The sequence below is a fragment of the Haliotis asinina genome, chromosome 7 (assembly GCF_037392515.1).
Source record: "Haliotis asinina isolate JCU_RB_2024 chromosome 7, JCU_Hal_asi_v2, whole genome shotgun sequence".
NCBI lineage: Eukaryota > Metazoa > Mollusca > Gastropoda > Lepetellida > Haliotidae > Haliotis > Haliotis asinina.
This window is the reverse complement of record NC_090286.1, coordinates 1,185,779-1,203,733: the sequence shown is the minus strand read 5'-3', so window position 1 is coordinate 1,203,733 and position 17,955 is coordinate 1,185,779. Positions and strand designations below refer to the sequence as shown.

At 39.7% G+C, this 17,955-nt stretch overlaps 2 protein-coding genes across 2 annotated transcripts in view; one reads left to right on the top strand and one right to left on the bottom strand.

Moving 5' to 3' along the window:
* Window positions 1-17,955, bottom strand: part of LOC137291145 (uncharacterized) — a 63,098-nt gene that overhangs the window by 24,855 nt on the left and 20,288 nt on the right. The window contains exons 5-6 of the mRNA XM_067822430.1: window positions 772-906; window positions 387-596 (exon numbers count right to left, since the gene is read on the bottom strand). Of these exons, the coding sequence (XP_067678531.1) occupies window positions 387-596; window positions 772-906 (345 nt within the window). The remainder of the gene's footprint in view (window positions 1-386; window positions 597-771; window positions 907-17,955) is intronic.
* Window positions 8,139-17,756, top strand: LOC137291050 (multiple epidermal growth factor-like domains protein 10). Its single transcript, XM_067822329.1, has 5 exons — window positions 8,139-8,154; window positions 11,782-11,916; window positions 13,477-13,623; window positions 14,473-14,613; window positions 17,698-17,756. The coding sequence occupies exons 1-5, from the start codon at window positions 8,139-8,141 to the stop codon at window positions 17,754-17,756; spliced, it is 498 nt and encodes a 165-aa protein (XP_067678430.1).

The window sequence follows — 17,955 nt, the reverse complement described above, 5'->3', positions numbered from 1 at the left end:
ACCCATTACTGTAGATTTGACTCATTTGCATTGTATATGAAACCTCTATTGTGAACCTGTGAATCTATTTTGCTTTTATCTTGTCTTTGTTTTGCTAAATACAAAAGTGTTGAGCATCTTAAACTTGATGGTGTTTGCTGGTTCGGTGGGAATTTCTTACATCTTTTGTCACGGCAATTTTTAACCGTAACAATAGCTAGAATTCAGCGCCTAGATTTTCGAAGCTCTCTTAGCGCTGACATAGTCGTAAGTCAATGTTAATGTGTGACACTTACGACTATTTCAGGGCTATGAAAACTTCGAAAGCTAAGTCCAGGTGGCGAAATAAGGCGGCCTAATTGGTGCATTTCTAATGCCTAACAGATGAACTGAATTACTTTACTTACAGTCAGTTCTGAAGTAGATGCTGACGTCATGTACCAGTGTTTCCTGTCCCAGATCTACCCTCCACCAAGCAGATGTTATACGGAAATCAGTATAAGCAGAATGAAAACAGCTTCCACCGGATAATATTCCGCCCTTGCCTCCATCCACGGCTCTTGATGATGCCATATAGATACTACTGGCTGATGTAGTCCTGTTGAGGGCTATATTTTCTGTGACATATGGAAAGAGCAATTTGTATACAGCATACACAACATAACACGCCGGTATTTTGGGTGTGTAAAGAGGAGCCCTAACGTCATTGACAATAGTTCCTACATGGATAATGTATCGTAACGAGGGACTGTGTGCATGGCCTGACAAATGTGCACTCAATGCACTGCTTACCTTTTTGACAAGAGGGCCCGGACCATCCCCTGGAACAATCTGCCGGCTGACAGCCTGAAGTAGCGTTACAGTAGACCTGTGGACAGTGGCACTGGTAGCTGCAAGAGTAGCCGTATTCACCTGCTGGGCAGTTGCCTGTAACAGATTATGTATGTGAATGATCTCCATTAACAACAGACAGTGACACAGGTAGCTGCACATGTAGTCGTTTCTACCAGCTGGGCAGCTGTCTGTAATAGATTACATATGTGAATGGTCTACATCAGCAGCAGACAGTGACACTATTAGTTGCACATGTAGCCGTTTCTACCAGCTGGGCAGGTGTCTGTAATAGATTATATATGTGAATGTCAACTGAAACAAGACACATACATGTGAAACAGGAATTTTAGAATGGCCAAACAAATATGTCCCAAATGAAACTAAGTTAATTTCACAAAGCACTCAATGTTAATAGAATGGGAGTTTGTTTCGTGAAGGAAGCCCCTTATCCTATGCAGTGATTTCTTGCAAATTATTCTCAATTTTGACGAGGACCTGACGGATAGCGACGACTCCACGCTTAACGGTAATACCACATAACTCAAATAACCCTTTGTTCCGTATCCTTTTGAATGCCATAGAATACCGTTCACAAAATTTATCGAGGAAGATTTCGATCAATTGATTTGTTGCGCATTGATATTTGGAGAGAAGTTTGTTTTCGAGAAAGTAATTGTACGTTCATCTGAAAACAAGACTCTTAATTTAATATTGATGTCTCTGACATATTCAGCTACATTAGCTATTCAGTGAACTAAAGTGAATAAAGAAACCGTGAAAACTTCCAATGCTGATACTTAACACGAGGAAGTACATTATCTCGTGTACTATACTCACGGGTGTGGGGTAATGTTTCTCTGCCTTGCGCGACGTTCTTTAGAATCGTCTTGTGGTCTGTGGTATTTGTGTGGTTGTTTGTGTGTACGTCATGTACATACATATGAAGATGTTCGCACACATCTTGTTTGCATTTTGTGTAAGTGATCACAGATAAATGGTTTCATGAAAAGAAGTATGGTCATTGAATTAACGGTGTGAGAGTCTACATCCAAACGACCGAATAAGGAAATGAAAAAACGCCAATGGTTCCATGTGAAGGTCTTGATTTTGTGTAGTGCTTTGTTGCACTACTTGCAGTGGATTGGCCATCGGAAGCTATTGTCTTTTGATATGACAAAATTTTTATATGACAAAATTAAATCTGAGAAATCAGAACTGAACTTTTATTACGCTCAGGTCCCTGTACTGGACACATGAGGTCAAAATAAATACATAGGATACATAAGATGGGAGGGAGGAAGTTTGGTGTTTTACGCCGCACTCAGCAATATTCCAACTATATGACGGCGGTCTACATGTAAATAATCGAGTCTGGTCCAGACAATCCAATGATCAATCAAAATTGAACATCAATCTGCGCAATTAGGTACCTACTAATTTTTATAAAGGACTTATGTTTTGTCGACATGACAGAGGTGGCAGAGGTTACACATTCTTCTTATGGTGGAGTCGATGTTGTAGAATTGAATGCACATGTCCATGTGGTGCTTGTCATGCTAACGCACATGTTAAATGTGACCAACTTCATGTTAGATATGGAAATATAAATGAAATCGCACTGCAACGCCATTTCAAAACTTTACTTGTATGTCTCATTCAGACATATACTAAAACGTTCATTTGAAGTGCAACTCAGCCTTTCGGTGTATTTCAAAGAGTGTTTCCTCTATCACAGTTCAATTTCACTCCCTTTTAACTCCACCGTTGTTGTGTCAGGTAGCGACACGACTCATCCCACAACAAACTGAATACTGATAACATTCAGATATTGTACAGGTGACACTGTGTTCTCGCTTTATCTGTATGTTGGACACAACGCCCATACAGAGCGGCGGCGTTGGAGCCTTCAGGAATGTATATTTATTTATGTTTGAAAACACCTCGGTGACAGTCTGTACCTGTAATAATATAGAGACCATTATCATCTTCATGTGTCTAGTTCAGTTCTGAACATAGCTCCCTGTTCATTATGACCTCCTGGAGTTGGACAGTAGGAAAACTTAATACATTACCGTACACCACAGACACACATCAAATATAGACACTTGTCACATGTCCACCTTTCTGTTAAGCGTTCCTAATTAACTTTAGAAAACTGAGAACACGTTTTCCCTGTCCCTTGTACCATAGAAAACATGTATATTTGTGTTGTCTGCTATGTGCAGGTACACTTGTGTTGCTTGTACGTACCGCCACCTAGCAACTGTTTGTTAAGCTACCGGTCAGCGATACTTTCACATCTGGCACTGAAACAGTTATATGTAAGAAACGTACTCACCTGCAACGACATGTACAGTCACGGTGACAAACAGCAACACCCCACTCGCCCACACCGCCATCGTCTCATACTATATCACAGACCAGGAAGTGTTTACTTTCCTCTCAAAATATGTTTATTGTGTGCAACCGTGCATCAGACAAAGGGGTTTCCTTCGTGCTTTTATACCTGTCCTATTGTTAAAAAGACTATCATTGAATACAGATAGTGATGGAAAGTGCTCAGCGACTGAGGTAATACTGGCAGAATGAAATATGACGGTGTGCCCGCGTATCAACGCATCATTGTTGTGATACCAAATCCCAAATATGACCTTTCGAGAGAATCACCATATAGTCATCAATAGAATTTCCGTAATACGTTTTAACTACAAACAAGAAATTGTAGGATTATGAACAATCATTTCTACCTGACACAATAAAATATGGTATTCATTACCTGAATTCATTAAGTTCGTATTCCCTAACTCAATCGATAAAATCGATTCAGTCAGATCGAATTCTGTCAGATCGACTTAACCTCAGCTGTAATGATTTGAAAGCGGATAAAGTAAACAGACACATTTCCGGAACGCGCTTGTGGACACCAATGAAGACACGGTTCCTGATCTTGTTACATGTAAATTATACTCTGCTATTGGAAATAATACCTACTCCTACACAAATGACAACAATCTCCAAACTGTGTTGAACGGAATACCTCCAGCTAACGACGATGTCAGTACAAACATAATAGAGTTCCTGGATCAATACATCTTTAAGACTAAACGGTTTGATAATTATTCTAGACAATTATATGTAAGCAAATAAAGAGGTGTGACTGCAGATTGCAACTGCAAGTTTCTAAGCACCTACAGTGCACATTTATGATTTAATTTGTCGTTTTGTGTATCAGGTTATTGTGTATATTGTTTAAACGTACTGGTGAGGCGTTGATAGAATCAAACCAGATAAGCTTGTTTACCGTACCAGATTTAAGACGAAAATATGTTTAAAGCACTTGTATGTTTAAATATTAAAAGTATGCGATTGAAGAGATTAGCACAATAAAGAAATCCCGAATATTCTATTCTTTAATTTTGTTTTGAAAGAAACCTTATTTTTTTCTTTTATTCATGGAATCAAATAATAATAAGTCGAACATCCACTTTTAATTGGAATTATTTAATTATTGTATGATATTCGTACTTGGCAATACGACCTCGTTTATTGGTAGTCACTCATGTTGGAACTTTTTGTAACACAGTCGCAAAAGCATTGATTTTGTTGATTTTTCCATTTTAAGGGAAAACTATTTAAAGGTCAGCCCCTTCTGTGAAGTTCATCTCTATTACATTTGTAAGTTTTCACAATAAACAGATATCATTCATAGATGTGATGCATAAATTTATTTGATAAATGAGTTATTTTTTTGTTATTAACTGAGACTAATATTGGCTGTGTCTGTTCCCTCGACTGGAGTTGAAGAACCGGAATAATATTGTTCACCCGATAAGGCGTGTAAGACTACACCGTTCAAAGTATTTTGAATTTGACGCCATTTTAATAGTAAAATATGTATTCTTTCAATGATTGGCTACATTTACCTGAAGGAATGATGTAAATCCATCTGGGATCCATGCAGCTGTTAAAGGGGTGTCCACCCGAACTGTCGAAAACTTGCATACATTCGATGTTTCGAGTATTACTTAAGGAGTTAGGGTTAACACTATGGCGTTCGACGCTCCGGGCAAAATAAAATACTTCATACAGTATATTATTTATTGTGGATACTTTGTACTGCGGACACATCATATCCATAGTCATACCAAGTGAGAACGGTAGCCAGTCTGTTCAGCATAGTTCACAATGGTAATCTCTCTGTAGCCAGTCCTTGAGACGCTGAAGCCTTGTTTCTAGTTCGCGGTAGCAGCGCTTCCTTACTGGTGCACGTCTGTGGCAATACAGGTGAACAAGGCTGGCCTCCACAATGGACTGCCCTCCCTTCAACAAACGAACATGCTGGGATGACATATCCCACTGATGTTGTTCAAACGATGATACCAACCTTCTAGAGTATTGTTCGTGCGACGGCCATTATTCAGGAACTGGTTCCACAGCTCCTTCTTCCGCTGATTTGGTCCATCCACCCACGTCTCTGTGATACCAGCGCCCTGGGGAGCATCGACAATGGCCTGGAGCCAGACATCAACTTGATCAACAGGCACCAAAGCAAGTGAAAAGGTACGTCGTACAGGCCGTCGCAAGTCATCACTCTCTCAGTCACTGGGCCAAGACTCTGGATACATCTCCAAACACTCCAAGAGTAGTGAAAGTAACATCCATGTAGCGGTGACATAGGAAACACAGTCAGCTTTCTCAAACTCCACCTGAATGCTGTTTGGAGAAAGCTTGAAGCCACGTCGTGCTGCTGTTGCTTTCGGTAGGCGGAATGTGCGGCCATATGTCTCCTGTCTATGGTCAGGTAGAAGGAAGTACACGAGAGGATAGATATCAGCATAGATGATATCCTAGGAGCCTAAGATTGGTAGCGAAGACACGAATGCGACTGTTGTCTCCATCATCAGCGATGAGGAGCTCTTCTCCGACCTCAGTCTGCCACTCACATCGAAGATCGCGTTGATGGTTGTTGTCTTGGACCGGGGAATGAGTGTAGACTTCATTTGGTTGACGTGAAGCAGAATGACTGGTTGTGAAGATGGTTTCCGAAACTGGATATGACGTCAGCTCTTGGCTGGAGGGTAACCTTGCACGTTTCTCCACACAGTGCCAGTATGTGACATCATTCTTTCCTTGTTCATCTTGTACTTGTAGCCTCTGTGACCGTACACATTCTCTATGAATGTAACCTGAACCTGCGTATTTGCCATATTGACGGCGTTTACTTACCTAACTTATATAGTAACATACGTATCACTGAGAAAATGTGACAATTCTGATACAAACCTAATTAACGTTTCTCATTTCAACAACAGCTGCTGTGTACTTCCGCCTGTATCTGTATCATCGAGAAGGAAATGTGACAAATCTAGTTAACTCAAACTCAAACTCTTGTCTCATTTCAACAACAGCTGCTGTGTACTTCAGCCTGTATCTGTATCATCGAGAAGGAAATGTGACAAATCTAGTTAACTCAGACTCGAACTCTTGTCTCATTTCAACAACAGCTGTCGTGTACATCCACCTGTATCTGTGTCATAGAGAAGGAAATGTGACAAATCTAGTTAACTCATACTCAAACTCTTGTCTCATTTCAACAACATCTGTTGTGTACTTCCACCTGTATCTGTATCATAGAGAAGGAAATGTGACAAATCTAGTTAACTCATACTCAAACTCTTGTCTCATTTCAACAACATCTGTTGTGTACTTCCACCTGTATCCGTATCATAGAGAAGGAAATGTGACAAATCTAGTTAACTCAAACTCAAACTCTTGTCTCATTTCAATAACAGCTGTTGTGTACTTCAGCCTGTATCTGTGTCATAGAGAAGGAAATGTGACAAATCTAGTTAACTCATACTCGAACTCTTGTTTCATTTCAACAACAGCTGTTGTGTACTTCCGCCTGTATCTGTATCATCGAGAAGGAAATGTGACAAATCTAGTTAACTCAAACTCAAACTCTTGTCTCATTTCAACAACAGCTGCTGTGTACTTCCGCCTGTATCTGTGTCATAGAGAAGGAAATGTGACAAATCTAGTTAACTCAGACTCGAACTCTTGTCTCATTTCAACAACAGCTGTCGTGTACATCCACCTGTATCTGTGTCATAGAGAAGGAAATGTGACAAATCTAGTTAACTCATACTCAAACTCTTGTCTCATTTCAACAACATCTGTTGCGTACTTCCACCTGTATCTGTATCATAGAGAAGGAAATGTGACAAATCTAGTTAACTCAAACTCGAACTCTTGTCTCATTTCAACAACAGCTGCTGTGTACTTCCACCTGTATCTGTATCATCGAGAAGGAAATGTGACAAATCTAGTTAACTCAAACTCAAACTCTTGTCTCATTTCAATAACAGCTGCTGTGTACTTCAGCCTGTATCTGTGTCATAGAGAAGGAAATGTGACAAATCTAGTTAACTCATACTCGAACTCTTGTTTCATTTCAACAACAGCTGTTGTGTACTTCAGCCTGTATCTGTATCATAGAGAAGGAAATGTGACAAATCTAGTTAACTCAAACTCGAACTCTTGTTTCATTTCAACAACAGCTGTTGTGTACTTCAGCCTGTATCTGTGTCATAGAGAAGGAAATGTGACAAATCTAGTTAACTCATACTCGAACTCTTGTTTCATTTCAACAACAGCTGTTGTGTACTTCAGCCTGTATCTGTGTCATAGAGAAGGAAATGTGACAAATCTAGTTAACTCAAACTCGAACTCTTGTCTCATTTCAACAACAGTAGTACTCATGTCTTCTCTCTCGTTAAACAGAGTAGAGCGGATTAACGTGGTCTTTCTGCTATTCGCAGGTCCACGTTCAGTCAACACTGACTAATGAGAACAGTGTTGAGCTTTGCGATGCTCTACTGCTTTTCGACAGTCCGAGTGTGTGTTCGATAAAAATGTTCGACAGTCAGGTGTGAATCGTTAAAGGTACTGTACGTACTTGCTATGGTGATCTGGCTTGAGTTCCTGGTTATCTGTGGACCATTTTCACAGTGTTCTCCATGGTGATGTCGTGTTTTGAAAACATGCTGCTCATTATCTGTCATATTCTATTAGTTTCAATATCCATTGATGACGGTTTTTTACAGTTGAATTTTATTTGTTATGACATAGAAATTCTTATATCGTCACGGTTGTGCTGACATTACGCCGATGTGACGTTGATATCATGTAACTCACTCACTCACTCACTCACTCACCCACTTACTGCACACAGGGAACATATGCTAACAGGAGTTTTACACACACAGTAAATATATTTTGAGAGGACAGTAAATACTTCCTGGTCTGTGCTGGAGAATGTGACGATGGCGGTGTGGGCGAGTGAGGTATTGCTGTAGGTCACCGTGACTGCCATGGCAGGTTTGTACATTCCTTACATGTACACTTTTCTACTTCGGGTGTGTGATCACGTGACATTTCTAACCGCATTAAATGTTGGTACGTGGCGTTACGTCAAAGCAACACAAGCCTACCTTCATATATAAAAACAACAGACCACAAGCCTATCTGTACATATATGTATAACAGACAAAAGTGACTTTGTTGAACTGGAGTCTCACAGCCATTCAGTTACTGTAACTGATTCGTATGAGTATAGAGTGAAGAGAATGCATCCTGGCTAGTTAGTCTTAATACTTTGATTTGAAATTCTTTGAAAATTGATAAATGTTTTTTCTGATGTATTTTCTGTTCCTCGGTGATTGTATGTCAAAATTACTCTGCACCCTTTCCGTCCCACAGAGAGAATACTAATGTGTAAATCATGTAATGAACATAGCGTTATTTTCACAACTGAAGAGATTGAAAACATGACTGTGATAAAGACAAATATCAGCTGTATGACAGTTACCTGGTTGGTGTGTCGCGTGTTTTGAAACGTACACGTTCCTGAGGTCACTGATTCGGTCTGTATAGAGAGTGTTGTATACAGTAGGCATGTATAACGATAACATAACCGCACTACTTCAACACAAAGCGAGTCGACTCTACCTACCCGACACTGCAACCGTGAAATTATATGGCTTGTGCATTGATGTCTTAGATAGTGTACTGGGGAACCCTCTGAAGATGTCACTGAACAGCTGATGTGCACTCTAAACAGGCATATTAATGTGTCACTGAGTAGGATATCCAGTAGAGTTTTGAAACGACCTTGGTTCAGAGTAAAGTTATGGTGACATTTTAGTCAAATAAAGAATTGTGCGGGAGGAGTTGCTGTCCCCATTTCGCTGTGGGCGACACCTGTATGAGACAACAATACACACCTGGGTAGATCATCATATAACTTTAAGGTAAAATGACTGAGTGAATTCATATTTAACGTCCTCTCGGCAATATTTCAGGCATGCAGTGAAGAGAAATGTTTTACATACACAGTAAACACAAGTACTTAAAAAAACAGTCACAAAAAGGACTATCAAAACTATCTTGGATAGTACAATGTACATACAGGCTGTATATCGCCAACAACAGAAGGTAGATTACCATACTAGGGACCATGAGGAGTTACAGTACCTTTGCTACCTTCATGGACCCTAGTTGGATTTACATCCCCTCAGTCGCTGGCGATTGTAGGAAAATTAATCTACAATTAAAACTCAAAACTATGTTGAAAACGTCTGATATCTTTAAATTTTCTTTGAAAGTTTTGGGGGTTTATATACCCCCTGAGGATGACAATACTTTTACAGTACTTTAACCCCCTTTGAGGATACAACAACTAGATATCTTGGTTACAAATTCAAACCTCTAGTTATGAAATATTGATCAATCTACATTTATCAGAATGTATGTAGCAAATCTATTTCTTTAAAAAATGCAATAACTAAATGAGATCCTAATAAAAAAATCCTTAGCCTTGAAACTTCGTGTTAAAAGATTTAAAGAAGTTGTCATCCATAATAGTGTCTTGTATTACCTCACCAACTTCTAAATGCCTCTGAAGAATTTCAAAAAGATCCTTCATAGTGAGAGATTTGAAAGAATTATCCTTTATGACTTTTAATTCCTATATACCGTTATCCTACCCGGTCCTTTACTTCCATAGCATGATGTACATGTATTGTTTTCTAATTGCTATTGCACTGTGATCGTTGAATCTCGTAGCATGGGGTAACTTGAAACCAGGTGGTCGGCGCCAGAAAGCGCTGATGTTCACTTAGATGTTATAGAAACTCGTGTGGCCTTCATCTGGTTAGTTTTCTCCCGTGTATTAGCGAGTTTAACAAAAATGCTTAAGGTCAAAGACTTGCATCAAACTTCGGTTTCCTACATCATCCTTATATGTCGTGTACATCTATAACTGATCAAATTTCAAATGAATGAAAACATCTCTTACCATCATTACAAAGATAATATGTTCTTTTACAAGTAGATACAGTTGCCGATGCAGCTACCAGTATCAGCGTCTGTTGTTGATGTAGATCATTCACATATATAATCTACTACAGCCAGATGCCCAGCAGGTGGAGAACGTTATAGGTGCGGCTAATAGTGCCACTGTTTGTTGTTGATACAGATCATTTACATTATCACTATATATACACAATACAGGTAACTGCCCCGCAGGTAGATACGGCTACAGGTGCATCTACCAGTGTCACTGTTCACTAGACAATTGTAACTCTACTTCCGGTTGTCAACCCGCAAGTTGTTCCAGAGGATGGTCCGGGCCGACCTGTCAGAAAGGTAAAAAATGAGGATTTGATTGGTTCTCTGCACTTGCTACAGGTAAATTTGCTACTAGGTACATGAAGAGCATCTGAGTATACATACGTCCTGAGTCTACGTGGTAGTAATCTGAGTGGAGTGTTGAACATATGGCATGATTCTTTCTTCAAAACGTTACCCATACAAGCGTTGTCCTCTCTAGTATTCTACATTGCAGAAACTGTAGCCCTAAGCAATCCAACATCAACATCTAGTAGTGTCCTCTCCCATCCATTCAACGTTGTAAATGGATACAGGGAATGATGTAAACAGATGTTTTCATTCGGCTTGAGTGGAGCGTTGATCTGGAACTCACCAGAAAAATTATGTTGACATGTTACTCTGTTGAAAACATTACCCACATGCAAGCATTGTCCGTAGCAATAGCTACTTTTTACATTACCATAACATGATATCAGCGATGTGATAACATGATATTAATGATTTGTTTGCTACCCCTGTAGTGTATATTACAGAAAATGTAGCCCTCAACAAAACAACATCATCCAGTAGTATCTATTACCCAACATCCAACGCCGTCAATGGCGACACGAGTGGGGCTGATGAAACCGGATGTTTTCATTCTGCCTTTCAAGACGCCAATAGAACCTCTCCCTGGTGGAGGGTGGATCTTGGACATTCCACACTTGTCATGACGTCATCATATACTTCAGGATTAGTTGTGAGTATTACGATAGGTGTTTAATTATCACCTACATAGTTTCGGTTGTATACAAAAACGTAACTGCTAACGCGGCAGATTTAGGTCATGTACCTCCTGTCATAGATATGACGATATTGCCGATGTTGCTGTTAATCTTTACTCACTCACTCAACCTCGAGTAAGGTCATCTGGGTATTTTCTATCTCAATTCTGAAACAAAGGAATGTTTTAACAGCTTTAAAGACTCACTTCAGTGAGCTTGTTACTGGATTCTATGAGTGATTTTTGGAAACTACTCATGACCCGAAATAAAACACGTTCAATCAAATCAACCCTTGAAACTAGGTCGTTAATGTATGCAAAGTGGATAGCAGAATAATATTTGCTGGCACGTGTGAACAGTTTTGTTTCTTCAAGTTCTTGATTTTACTCATCTGCAATGGGACACACGCATTCGAGACGTGTTACCATGATTAAAACTACTGACACTTGGATAATGATGTCATCTTGACCATTTTCTGCAAGAATTTGTTTCATTGTGTCAATTCCGATCCCCATTTGTTTACATGTAACAGATAAAGTTCGTCGGAATGGTATTCAGATCATAGCTGACACTGCCGCCTCCCCAACTGATGGAGTCAACTGCTACAACGTGACGGGGAACAGAGACGGGACAGGCATAGCTGATGTTTTGAACGCCACGTGTTCTGGTGAAGGGCCCTGGTCTTGTACACAACAACTGTCAGCAATGAAACAACAGGCATAACCGTACCTATCATGGATTTCTGTGAATTGGAAGTTAACGGTAATAAGCCGGAAATATTATTTGGCAACTTCTGTCATTTGATGACGTTTTCTGAACTACATAAATACTGCATTGCAATATCCATTTGCATAATAATTCTTGTTACTAAATCAAAGTTACATGAAACGGAAACTCCATCAACAGCTATCGGAATGCTCGAGAACAAGGCGGAGTAAACCATCAGTGAGAATGAATGATACAGCAATTCACATCACAGTTTTCTCAACAACGTAATTGTCATGGTATCGATATCGACGTAACGTTTACTGAATACGTTCGTTAAGGCAAAATTGTATTTCTGGAAACATACCATATGAACTATTTTACTTTGTTCTAACTCTTTCCAACAATGTCGATGACGTTTATAGCATGTTGTATTTCCATCTAAGTGTGTGGTCCTGGTACTTTCGGCGCTCACTGTGACAACTACTGCTACTGTGACGGTGATGTGTGTAACTACGTAACCGGCGTCTGTCCAAGTGGAATGTGTCTACCAGGCTGGCAAACAGACATGTGTTACACAGGTTTGTAGTTACAGATGTAACAGAGGTATTACATCTTCAGATGAATAAAGACAGATAGCTGGGGGTTTCATGGGATGAACTATCTGTCTGGGACAAGATGGTGTCTCACAGTAGATATACTCTAGCAGAAAACATAAGCAAGGTTGAATTACTAGTATACAATTACAGGCATCTGTAACCCAACAAACGTACCATAAGATTGTTACATGTAGAAAATTGTTGTGTGCCATGAGAATTATTTTTTCTGCGTGCATATTACAATCCCACATATGGCGTACTTGTATTCTGTCACAGATAAAAATCACATATTTAAAGGGAAATACGCATCTATAATATTACTCATACGAATAAACTTTGGCACATGAGAACCTCTCAGGGAGGCAGCGATTATCAAAATCTGACTATTAATATCACAACCAAGTTTTATGCATAATATCGACGTAGGGACAGGCAGACAGACGTGCGCACGCACTCATACTCTTATGTCCTGAGCAGACGCACTTATACATGCCCGCACTACCTGGTATGCACTAATAATTCTTCAAGCACACAAGATTTAGTGTTCTCAAAAACTAATGATACACACATACTTATTACAAGTTCATGGTCACTACATATTAAATGTTTACATTACATTTCATATTGTGAACTATTATACACACATACAACTAAGATCAAAAATAAATAGTTAACTGGACAACAGAGTTGAGAAGGCAGCAGTGACCAGAAAAGACAAATGGACGACTAAAAAATCTCCGGATTTGGTCACCGGCTACAGAAATAATAGTTGTGGTTAGACTGGAGACTGACGAAGAATAAAACCGCAAATAGAACCAACTTGCGTAACGATTAAGCGATTAGTGCGTGTTTGGTGTAGTTTAAATTACAATATCCATGCTTACTAAATTATCTATCTCCTAAAGCAAATATTTTCGTTCCAGTTTGCACTGTTGGCAGTTATGGCACAAACTGTATCAAGTTGTGCACAGACAGACACTGCAAGGGCGACAACTCTAGCTGTGACCACGTGACAGGGACGTGTGTTGGCGGCTGTGCGGCAGGATGGGATGGAACAGACTGTAATGAGAGTAAGAGAAATGCCGTGATGATTCTGAAACTATCTCTCTGAACAATCTATTAATTAACGAAAACGGAATAAGGTTATTATTCTAATAAACTATAGACGGACTCTTCAGAATCTTAAGACCGATTCGTTCAAACAATAATATAAATTTCTGTGCGATTGTTTATTTCGAGGAAAGTACACATGTTAGTTAGCATGACATACAGTTTAAAGTGACACTTAAACAACAAATAGGTGTAGTAAGAAACAACATTTTAGTCAAAACCACAATTGATTGTTCAAATGTGTATTTATCAGTTTGGGAACAACATAATACTCACAACCATTATTGACGGGAAATACAGGTTCCTCTGTAAGTCAACTACTGGGACATTATGCTGTAACACAAAATGATCGAAACTACTGTGACATTATGTTGTAACACAAAATGATCGAAACTACTGTGACATTATGTTGTAACACAAAATGATCGAAACTACTGTGACATTATGTTGTAACACAAAATGATCGAAAATACTGTGACATTATGTTGTAACACAAAATGAGCGAAACTACTGTGACATTATGTTGTAACACAAAATGAGCGAAACTACTGTGACATTATGTTGTAACACAAAATGATGGATGCTTTCAACGTCAGGGTATGGTTCCGAAGTGAACCGGTTGTGGTTGTGAGTTAGCGCATGGCCAGTGACTTAAACATTCCTATACCACCATCCATAGCTTCCATGAGCAAGTCTCCATTCATTTCGAGACAGTGAGTCGTACACTTTATGTAGATAAATTATAAGGGAGAAAACAACCGTAGTCTCCACATATCACAGTAATTATGCATTCCATGTCCTCACTTTAGAATGTATAAACTCATATGGAGAAGGCTGTGCTTACCAGTGTTCCTCCAGGAAGTGTAATGGAATCTCGCCTTGTAATCACGTGACAGGGACGTGTGAACGTGGCTGCTTACCAGGATGGAAGAATGTTGACTGCACAGAAGGTCTGTCCTCAGATCATTCCTTGTAACATTTCTGCCACTCAAGAATACACATCTTCAACAGGCCATAAGTTGTTTTTCTTTAACATGTCCAGCATGTGGCCAGGGCCGAGCTAACAATTCGGGTAACAACAGCTGTAAAGGTCAATGCCAAGTGTTAATTTGACCGAGAAACATTCTTGTATCAATCGTAGAAGATCACTGGTCGTCATTCGTCCTGAGGGAATGACCATACAGAATCGATCTGGTTTCTGTCATACGGTAACTCCATAGTCACCTCGAAACCACTTGGACGATACATTTGATGTTCACACATTTTTCATAGACTTGTTTCTAAGTGTCCTCAAACAGTTAGACAAAAGTGTCTATTACACGTTAAGTGTGTGTTGCCTGTTAGCATTCTGTGTCACACCTTTAGACTGCAGAATGGGTCGAAACATGCAGATATTCCTATGGAAAAGTCTATTAACTACATTTGAAGACCTCCCTTTTGAATCTCTCACCAAATAGGTACGTGTGATGTAAAACATAATTGTATCTTTTTTCGGTTTTGTTGCAATTTCCCACCTGTCCTGTGCTTAACTGGGACGTGTCAATATTGTTGTACAAGTGCATTACACCCAGTCCCTTGGTCGTACTCGAATCCTTTTGTTACGGGTTTGCAAGTCTTCAGTGCAGTGTTTACATTACGGAAACAAAGAGATTGTTTCTATACTTTCATCTTTATTTCTATTTTCTTAATTTTTTTTTGTTTATTTATTTTTTCTATTTATTTAGTTAGTTAGTTAGTCGGTTATTTTTGAAAACTGTCATTTCAATTTGTTAAGGGGTGCTTTAGCGGCTTGTGCTCTTTTAAACGGAGCCATAGAAATTATTTTTATGTTGTCATTTTTAATTCTGGAGCTTCAAACTGTCCATTCCTGCTTGACACAAGTTTTTGAAAAACAAGTTGAAAAACCATACTCAGTCTGGGCGTCCATTTGAGTTTTTAGTACGATTCCAATGATAAGTCATTTTCAAGTTCAAGCAGTCCATAATGTTAATATTGCTATTAGCAAACCAACTTCTGGCTCGCAAGTTTGACCCGAGAATGTGAACATCAACTTGTCGAGGCCTCTGCTGCTTAATCGTGTGCAATAGTGACTCCAAAGTGGTGTCTTTGCGAGTTCGTAACCTCCCTTAAGAAGAAACAAGACTTTCTTCAGTGAAAGAGCCTGTGAGTGAAAGTGGCGTCACAGCAGGCTGGATGATGGTTACTTCCGTCCAAATTATGGTGAGGGATTCTAAAGGGGCTCCTGTTTGGAAAGACAGTGGACACTCATCAGTTTCTTTTGTGTATAGCTTGTGTCCAAGGTGTGGAATATGGTATAGGATGTACCAAAACCTGCGGTAACCGGATGTGCCACGGAGATGCGAGCACCTGTCCCCAGGATACAGGACGGTGTACAGATGGATGTCAGACATGATTGGGGGGGTGGGGGGTGGGGGTGGGGTGGGGGGACTGCACTACAGGTAACAGATATCAGAAAGTATCATGCTTCACTGAATGATATTTCCCCATGATTCATGTCTAGAGAAGCATGTATTCTTACCACACATTGCTGCATGTAGTTACGTCTATAGACCTAGATGCAATCATATCAAATATTCACGTAATATCCATGTTCACCTTGGTGCTACAACACATTTGGATATATAAGAGTTTAAATTCAGAACATATTATTACGGGCATTTCTGTTTTGATATTGCAATCTAAATGTTGGTATATCAAGAGTCACAAGCATTATTTCACATTACCAAATGTTTGAATAAGTCGTACTCGGCTGCAAGGTCAGTTTCATGCTTTACAACATTTTTCGGTCAAACAATGTCTACATCGTATCTGCCTCCTTTATGTCCAATAATCTAGGGCACCCGTCGAGCCAACTCCCAATGGTGGGTGCCGGGTAACCGTAAGAGCTCGCCAACACCCCGTTAAGGACCCGGGGGATATTTCGTCCATCCACCCGTTTGCCCTGGGTTGCGGCCCTGTGTCCACGGAGGAAGGGATCCTACAGTTCCTACAGTTATATATATATATATATATAACTGTTTCTTCAGTCCCCTTTATTAGGATTTGTTCCGCCTCTATGGCACAGAATTAAGCCATATATTTCTTCGGCCTGCATTGAGCTGGAAAATATAGCCCCTTCCGGTCTTCTTTCTTCTCCTCCTTGACAATTGGTTAGGCTACAAGTTGACCTAACACTGACATCATTTAAAAAAATAGAAACTAATGAGTTATTATTTATTTACAATATAAACAAAAATATAATCAATTAAAAAGTAAATATTATACAGTTACAAATCCGTATGTACAGATGGGTGTGAGGACGGCGGAGCAGTGGCTTTCTGGACTACCGGATAACTTTCTATTTTCACAGCTGAAGCAAACACATAAGTGAAGATTAAATTTTATACCTGGCAGTTCAGATTATGAACTTAGATTGTTGTGGCTGTATCGTCTCGGGGGGTTAATGTACCATAAAACTATTGTCCTCCTGAGAGCGTCCCCAAAACTTTCAAAGTCAAGTTTGTTCCACCATACTTCTTAATCGTAGTATATTTGTTCTTTTATATTTCGATTAAATTTTCGTATCATCGACAGCGGCTGAAGGGATGGTGTAAATCCAATCAGGGTCTGCAGGTAGGAAAAGTAACGTGGGTCTCCATGACCCTTGGTATAGTGATCTACTCTCAGTTGTTGGCGATGTCTGGCCCATGTTTTATATTGTATTGTTTGCTTTAAATGAAATATTTTAATTCCCCCTGATAGTTTTATATTTAATGTTTTACTGGCCATTGTTGACAGATTTTACTCTCCCTCGTGGTTTCATTTTTGTGTAAATTGTGTTCGTCACGGTATGGTTGGGATATTGCCGATGTGACGTTAAATATTAACTCACTAACTCACTCCCAATACTCTACCCCACTGTTATTCAAATTAAGGTTGTGTCTTGGCTTGGTGTTTGGGCCGAAAGAACCAAAGCTCGATTGAATTGGGTGCAATGTATGAAACTCATTTCTGCTGTCCCCATCCTTGTATAGGATCTGTCATTAGGATCTGTAATGTTGAAAGTGCAGACCTGGACCGTGTGGTGCCATGAACTGAATAGGTTCGGGGATTGGCACCTGATCATGGTAACCTGCAGCAGCGGATATGGGCAATCCAACAGAAAGCACTATGACTTCCGCCCACAAATCTGTCAACTTCCTGTACACAACACTCAGCATGACGTTCACGGCGTCGCCTCCATACCTCCATCCTACCACCAGCGAATCTGAGGGTAAATGTTAATTCATCAC